The 8,270-nt window shown below is 64.0% G+C and overlaps 1 protein-coding gene across 1 annotated transcript; it reads left to right on the top strand.

The window, feature by feature from the left end:
* Positions 1-1,075: 1,075 nt before the first annotated feature.
* EN1 (engrailed homeobox 1) lies at positions 1,076-4,450 on the top strand (the record flags this gene model as incomplete). Its single annotated transcript, XM_084288793.1, has 2 exons — positions 1,076-1,778; positions 4,134-4,450. The coding sequence occupies 2 exons, from the start codon at positions 1,076-1,078 to the stop codon at positions 4,448-4,450; spliced, it is 1,020 nt and encodes a 339-aa protein (XP_084144919.1).
* Between the last annotated feature and the right edge of the window lie 3,820 nt (positions 4,451-8,270).

Below are 8,270 nucleotides of genomic sequence, written 5' to 3'. Positions count from 1 at the left end.
CCTCCAGAAAGAAAAAAAAAAAAAAAAAAAAAAAGTTTCCACTCCGGACTGCCCCCACCTCCCTAAGCAAGAAATAAAAATAAAAATGAACAGGAGGAAGATGAGCACCGCGGATTATTTTTGGGGTGTGGGGGGGTGTTATTATTATGGGGTGTGCGAGCAAAGGGACAGAAGAGGCGCTCATCCCGGGGGGTTGAAGTTATGGGGGGGGGAGGTTAGCGGGGTGGTGGGGGGGTGTCCCTAAATACGCGTGGAGCCCGGGCGCCCCCGCCCCGTCGCGGCGCGGCTCCGGGGCGGGGGGGGGGGCGGCGTTGGCGGCGGAGCGCCATTGGCCGCCCCCACGTGCGGGGCCGCCTCACGTGCTTCCGGTGCGAGCCCAAAAAGTGGGGCCGAGGGATTTTTTAGGGAGAGTTTCTTGCAAAGACCGGAGCTGTCAGAGATTTGCCTTTTTATTTTGGGGCCAAAAAAAAAAAAAAAAAAATTAAGGGAAAAAAAAAAGAAAAAAAAAGAAAAAGCGCCCCCCCCCCCCCTCCTCCTCCCGGAGCCCGAGCACGCTGGCGGGGAAGGGCTCGGGCAGAGAGCGGCGGACACCGGGGCAGCGCGGAGCCGCCGCGGGGAGATGGGCAGATTTTGAGTCCTTTCTTTTATTATTTATTAATTTTTTTTTTTCGGGGGGCGGGTTTTTGGGGGGCCGCTGTGTGGCTGCACGCGGTTTTGGTGCTTCTTTTTTTTTTTTTTTTTTTTTTTTTTTTTTTTGGTGATGGAAATATAAGCTGATCGGGAGAAAGGGGGGAAGAAGCCCTCGAGTGGCTCTCCCGGTTTTGGATCCATCCGTGCGAGGGGGAGAAAAAAAAATCTCAGCTCCAGCCCAACAAGTGGATTTTATTCTTTTTTTTCCTCTCTTTTATTTATTTATTTTTTTAAATTTTGCCTTCTTTTTTTTTTTTTTGAAATTTTTAAAATTTTTTTCCCCACCCCACCACCCACCCGCGAAGTGGGGTGGGCGTAAAGCGGGTGGGTGGGGGGGAGGGTGGGGGGGGCAAAAAGGCGGCGAGCTCCGTGGCGGGGGCTGAGGATGGAAGAGCCGCCGGAGGGGCACGGCCACCGAGACGCGGCGCCGCCCGGCCCGGCGAGCAGCGGCAGCGGCAGCGATGGCGAGAGCTTGCCCGTGTCCCCCAGCCCCGCGCCCGCCTCCCCCGCCGCCCCCTGCCCCTTGCCCCTTCCCCGCCGCCGCCCCCCGCCGCCTCCCCCGCCGCCCCCTCAGCGCACCACCAACTTTTTCATCGACAACATCCTGAGGCCGGACTTCGGCTGCAAGAAGGAGCCTCCCGCTCCGACCGGCGGCTGCGGCAGCGGCGGCGGCGGAGGAGGAGGAGGAGGAGGAAGCAGCAGCAGCAGCCGGGAGCGGGATGGAGACCGAGGGCAGAGCTCAGGTAGAGAAAACATCAACCCGCTGCTGGCCCGGCCGCCCAACCCGCCGGCCCTCCTGTGCCCGGACTCGAACTGCGGGCCCGACGGCTCCCCGGCCGCGCCGCCCGCCGCCGCCGCCGCTTCCAAAGCCAGCCCCGGCGCGGCGGGGGTGGCGGCGTCGGGGGCGGCCAAGCCCCCCGGCGAAGGGGGCGACACTCACCCGGCCAAGTACGGGGAGCACGGCAGCCCCGCCATCCTCCTCATGGGCTCTAATAATGGAGGACCTGTTATAAAGCCCGACTCGCAACAGCCGCTGGTGTGGCCTGCCTGGGTCTACTGCACTAGGTATTCAGACAGACCGTCCTCGGGTAAGGAAGCGCGGAGCATCTGGGAGCTGTTAAAATCGTGACAAGGTCGCTCCCCCCCCCTCTTCTTCCCCTGTCCCCCCCCCCCCCCCTCCTCCCCTTTGCTTTGGCTTCCAGCCTGCTGAGGACCTCGCGTGGGGCGGCGCGGGGGGGGGTCCTGGGTCACCCGGGGCGAGAGGAAACGCGTCCCCGTCCCCCCCCCCCCCACTTCTTCCCCCCTCCCCAAAATCCCCTCCGCCTTCCTATTCCGAGTCGCCGAATTTGAATGCGACGCCGGGCCCCGATTCGGCCGCATTCAGACGCGGAGAGGGGCTGCGAGCCCCTGCCCGTGCCCCCGGTCGCCCCCCCCCCCCCCCCACCCAGCTGCAGCCCGGGGGGGTCCCCACCGCGGCGGCGCTGGGCCGGGAGCGCTGCGGGGAAAAAAAAAAAAAAAAAAAAGGCAGCGGATTTGGCTTCTCGCTTGTTTTGTTCTTTCTCTCCCCCCCCCCCCCCAAACACACCCCGGTTTTATTTCCCCGGTGCCGGTGGCCGCGGACGGGCGGCTGGGTGGCGGGGGGGGGGGGCTGGCCGAGCCACATGTTGAGCGGCTGCTGGAGGTGCAGAGGGGGTTTATGGGGGGGGGGGAGAGAAAAAGGGTCTTCGGGCAGGTCGCCGAGGGGCTGCTTCTCGGGGCCTCCGGCCTCCATAGGCCGCGGGGGCCGCTGCTCCTTGCCCGCTACTGGGAGGGGTCGAGGCTTGGCCCGGGGGGTGCTCCCGGCCGGGCACCCCTGCGAGCTCCGTCCACTTGGCGTGACCCCGCAGCCCCTCGTTTTGTCCCCGCTGGTCACTGTTTTCCATTGTCAGTTTTTTTTTAGTTTTATTTTTTAAAGCGGAAGGAGAGGAGAGGGGGACCCCCCAGTCACACCCCAGGCCAGCAGCCCAGGACCCTCCAGCGCGGGTCGGGACCGGGACCGGGATTGAGACCGGGACCAGGACAGGGATTGGGATTGGGACCGGGACCGGGTCCAGGACCGGGACCGGGGCCGGTTCCTCTTCCAAGGCCCGGGCAATGCGAGGCCGGGGGACCCGGGGAAGGCGGCGGTGCCCGGCGCGGTGCTCCCGGGGCCGGTGGGCAGCGCTCCGCTCCCGGCCGAGCCACCTCCATCCCCAGTTATTGACACGTCCAGCGACTCGCAGCTCGGAAAAGCCCCTTTGATTGACTCCGGTGATTGATGGAGTGATAGAGCTGTCAGGCTACCCTCGCCGCCGGCCGGCCCGGCCACGGCTGCTGCGTTATTACCGCTTTCCAGGCCCGCCGGGCGCCAGGCATCTCGCATTGCGCCTTTATTCCCTTCCCTTCCTTTTCTTCGGACAGCGGGGTATTTTTGCACGCCGACCCTTAAGCCCCCCGCACGTTCCCAGGGCTGCTCGGCTTGGCCCGGTTCATCCCGGCCCGGCCCGGCTCGGCTCGGCTCAGCCGCGCTCTTTGTTGTGCTCGGAGCCGGCCCCGGCCGCCGCGGGGCTTCTCCCGGCCTCGGGGACGAGCGGGCTGCGGGGGCCGGGGGCTGCGACCTCCGCTGCAAGGTGCCGGCCCCAGGCAGCCTCGTTCCCCCGGCCCCAGCTCTGCCGGGCCCCGGCCCGCTCCCCGCCGAGCCGGGGCAAAGCCGTGCTGAACCGGGACAAGAGCTTTCGGCCTACTCGGAGGCCTCGCCGGGCTCCGGCTGCTGCAGCCGGCTGGGGGCTGCGGGCCCGGCAGCTGTCAGGGGATTTTCGCAGCCCCCATCCTCCAGGGCCGCCTTCCCTCTCCGCTCCCGGGGCTGCCGGTGCTCGGGGCCGGGATGCTGGCACGGCACGGCTCGGCACGGCTCGGCACCCGGCCCCAGGGCGGCCCGAGGGATGGGGCTGCGAACCCTTAGGGTTTGGGTGTCCGGGGGTCGCGGCGGGCAGGGCTGGCAAACGGGTGGCGTGCGGGGCCCTCCAGGGCCGGGCAAACACCGGATCCCCGGGCGACCCCCGGCTGCTGCCGGGGCTGGCCGCGGGGACCCCGGCCCCAGGACGGCGGCCGCCCCCCGGAGCCTCGGAGCCCCCCCGTCGGGGCGAGCAGCGCGGCGCCCCGACGGGCCCGGGGCGAGGGGCTAGCGGGCGGCTCTCCCCCTTCGCCCCCTGCCCGTTGCAGGAGATGGGCGCGTTTCCCCGGGCCTCCCCGCTCCTCCTCTCCCTTTCTTCCCCTTGGCGGGGCCGGGGCGGCGGGGCCGGGCCGGGGGTGCCGGCGCGGTTCCCCCCCCGTCGGCCATTTTCCGTCGGGCGGCGGGGCGGGGGCGGCGGGCGGCGGGCGGCGGCGGGGCCCTGCCCAGCGGCGTGTGTGTGCCCTGCCCGCAGGCCCCCGCACCAGGAAGCTGAAGAAGAAGAAGACGGAGAAGGAGGACAAGCGGCCGCGGACGGCGTTCACGGCCGAGCAGCTGCAGCGGCTGAAGGCGGAGTTCCAGGCCAACCGGTACATCACGGAGCAGCGGCGGCAGAGCCTGGCCCAGGAGCTGAGCCTCAACGAGTCCCAGATCAAGATCTGGTTCCAGAACAAGCGCGCCAAGATCAAGAAGGCGACGGGCATCAAGAACGGGCTGGCGCTGCACCTCATGGCCCAGGGACTCTACAACCACTCCACCACCACCGTGCAGGACAAAGAGGAGAGCGAGTGAGGACAGCCCTAGCCACGGACAGGTGCTATTTAAAAGCAGATCTATTGTCTATCCATAGTATAAGGACTTCACTTAAGAAAAAAAAATATGAACGCTTACAAAAAAAAAAAAATTATCTCTATATAGCCAAACAGCATATGACCTTGTATATATTTAATTTCAGGTAAGAAATATGTGTAGCGATCTCTATTTGCTGGACAGTTTCTCTCTCCCCTTCTCTCTCTCTCTTCCTCTCTCTTTTGTTCGTTTGTTCGTTTTGTTTGCTTTCCTTTTTTCTTTTCCGATGTCCGTTGCTCTTGCTTTACAGTAAATGTCCGACTTTCCTCATCTTTCGTTCGATCTTATTTTTTGTTTGTGTGTGTGTGAATTTCTGTCTCTCTTTTTATTTTTTTTTTTTTCCCGAGGAAAAAAAAAAAATCTGATCCACAGACTGCGAGACTGAACCCGCCGCTACAAGCCAAAGATTTTATTATGTTCAGAAATCTGTAGTCTGAAATAAAGTGTAGACTGTGTTCAGGATCCAGGCTGGCTGTAATTCTTTATTTTAGTGTATGGATGTTTGTGTGTATATATATATATATATATACAGATAAAATAAATATATATGTACATACACAGTATGCTGCGTATATGGTGCCATTTCAGTGGCGTAATTAGTTTTTGTTTTCGATGGATCAGTGCAGCAATTTTTAAACCGATCGTCCCCTTTTTTAAACCCTTCCGAGACCTTCGATATTTTCCCCCTTTTTTTCCCTACCTTTTTTATTTTTATTTTTATTTTTTTTAAATCTCTTTGGTTATTTCGGTCGTGCCTCGCCTCCCGCGTCTCCCTTTTCACCAAGAAATCCCCCCCCGCGGTGTGATATACGCGGCAATATATCGCCAGGCTCTGCAGGAAAATGCCTGAAAGCCGTGCGGCCGTTCCGCTCTCGGGGATGTGTTGAGAAGGGATCTGCGTGACACCTCCTCTGCTCCCATCTTGAATTTCCACCGCGGAGCCTTCCCCGGGCAGCTCGGGGAGGCCGGAGGCTGGGCACGGCTCCCCGAGGCCGCTCCCGGCCCCCTGCCCCTGCCTCTCCTCGGCCGCTGAGGGCCGGGGGGGTGATGTCGGTGGCATTAAGTTGCCCCCCCCGGCTCCTTTCCGGCTCTCGGCCCCGTTTCGCTTCGGTTTCTCGCCGGGCTCCGGCGGGCCAAGCCGGGCCGTGCCTCCGCGCCCGCCGCTTTGTCCTCGGCCGTCGAGGGTCAGCCCCGCGCCCCACAAGTGTCTCTCGTGGGAGCCCCACGGGGTCGCGGCTGGCCGAGGGGGGGCTCTCGGAGTCCGCTCACCCGCGGCCGACACCGGGCGAGGCCTCCGCGGTGCCGAGATGTGGGGCAGACGGAGCCGCGACACCCGACGGGGCTGTCTGTCGGCTCGTCGTGGCTCCTCTTTTTCTTTCCGCCCCTCTGGAGCCCTCCCCCGAAGCCCGGGGAAATGGGGAGAGCTGGGGTCAGGGCGAGAAGCCGAGGCCGGAGCCCCTCTCCTGCAGCCCCCCAATGGCCGGGGTAGGTGAGCGGCAGCACCGGGCAGCTCCCGTCGGGTACGCGGCTCCCCCCGACCTCACCCTGTCGGAGGTTTCAGGGGCTTTCCCCCTAGGCTTGGGGAAGTGGAGCAGCGGGGCAGTGGAGAAGCGGCCTGTGAGATTTTTATTTGCTGTTTTTCTTAAAAAAAAAAACACCCACAACTATTTCTGCTCAGCGCCGCCGCCCCACAGCCCGGCTGGAGGCTCAGGCCGGGGCTGCCCTGCCCGGAGGGAGCCCCCCTCCCTCCTCACCCGCACCCCCTGCTCCACCCCACGCTGCCCCACGGCATCTCCCCCCCCACGCCATCCCCCTCCGACGGCACCCCCCCTACCCCAGCATCCCCACCAGCCCCGCCCAGCCCCCTCCTCTGCCCGCCGAGGTTTCGGCAGGCCGGAGAGCCGGCAGGGCCCGGAGGCTTTAAAGAAACGTCGTAGAGCGCCATCTAAAGTTCTTCGCTTCTTTCTCCCTCTCTCCTTTCCTCTGGAATCGAAACGTAAACTTAAAGCTTCTGCCCGCAGGAAAAGAAACCCTCCTTCGACGTGCCAGCCCCACCGCCGGACACGTCCAGAGGCAGATGATCCCCGGCCCCCTCACTTGCTGCCACCGGGGGGGGGGGGGGATGCGGAGGGGCTGCGCCCCATTCCCAGCGCCCGTTTCAATTCAGTTCTCTGCCTTTCTCAGCTCTGACCCCCGCCTCTCACTTCCCTGGAGCTGTAGAGGCGAAAATGTCATTTCTGCGGAAAACTGGGGTGAGAACGCATCCGGGGGGGCTCTGGAGTTGCGGCCACAAGCTTTTTAGGTGCAGCTACCGGAGCAGGCCCTGTGTTGATTTCCCCTCTCAGCACCCATGGGTGACATTAAGGGTGGGGGTCCGGCCTCCCCCTGCCCCGCCATCCCCCGCCCCATCCCGCTCCTACCTGCAGCCGGGGAAAGGCTCCGGGGCGCGGGGTCGGGCTCAGCAGAGCCGGACAAGGCAAGGATAAAGACGACGAGGGGAATATAGAGCAGATTAAAGGCAGCCTAAAGAGGATTATTTAAGCAAATCAGGCTTTTTAATGTAATTATGCTTTTAAGGTTTCTCTGCGCGCATAGCCGGGCGGAGCGGACCAGGGGAACCGGGCGGCGTGGCCCAGGTCTGGTCTCATGGGGGACAGAAGGCTCCGGGAGCGACCCCCGACCCCCTGGGCAGGCAGCCACGGGGGGGTGGGCAGCCGGGGAGGGGGCGAGGGTGCCTTCCCTGCTGGGTAGGGGCCAGGGACTGAGGGCAGGAACCGCATCGCCCTCCCCTTCGGACAGGGAGCAGGTGTGCGGGTTGGGGGCTGGACGGGGCGGACGGGACGCCCTGCCCCGGGGAAACCCAAGCCTCACGTAGGGGAAAGTACAAGCCCGGGCGGAAAAGCCCTGGAGGAAAAGCAGAGTGCCCTTCCCGTCCTGCCGTCGGAAATTAGGGTCAGTTCCCCCCTCCCCAACTCTGCGGAGCAGCTATGGGGGTGTGACCGCAGCCAACGGCCAGCAGGCGCCCCCCCCACCCCGACCACCTCCCTCCACGTGGAGGGACCCCCAGAAACTCCTTTCTCTCCGCTCCCAGGACCCCGGCCCGCTCGCCCTCCCCCCAAGCCCTCCGGCTCCCCCGCCCCGCTGCTTTGCATATGCAGATGAGACGGGGTGGGGGGGGAGGCCACGCGTGGTCCCCCCCGTCGGTGCCCTCGGGCCGGGGCGCAGATCCCGCTGCCTCCTGTCACGGAGCTTGTTCCTTTGTGCCGCCTTTCGAGGAATCAAAGCGGACACGGTTGTGACACGTAGCCCGGCGGGTCAGAGGTCAGATTTCACAATCCCAATTACAATGATTTCTAATGATGTTTATCTTGAGGGCTCCGACGGCCGGGAGCTTTACAAGAGGGCTCCTCATCCCCTCCCCTCTCTGCTTGGAGGGCCGTGGGTGCGGGGGGCCCCCCGGCTTGGGCCCGTCGGGGGAGCGGCGCTGCCCGGGGCACCGACGGCGCGGCCGCGGGGAGGCTCGGGGGGCTCGGAGATGCCCCCCCGGCTCCCTTCATGCCGCCCCCGGGGGTCCCGAGGCCACGCCGGGATTAAGAGTGAATCTCACGGTGGTTTACAGGGAATATTAGCAAGCGCTGCTCCTCTCCCTCCCCGTCGAGTCAGGTCCGAGGCAGCGCTAACAAGTGCCTAAGCGGAGGTAGGAGCTCTGCCCGCCGAGCCGGCGCTGATATTTGCTTGTCTGGAGCCCTCGGCGGCTGGGGAG

Source organism: Netta rufina (genome assembly GCF_964035555.1).
Source record: "Netta rufina genome assembly, chromosome: 6".
NCBI lineage: Eukaryota > Metazoa > Chordata > Aves > Anseriformes > Anatidae > Netta > Netta rufina.
The sequence above is the reverse complement of the archived record's forward strand: the minus strand, read 5'-3'. Positions and strand labels throughout refer to the sequence as shown.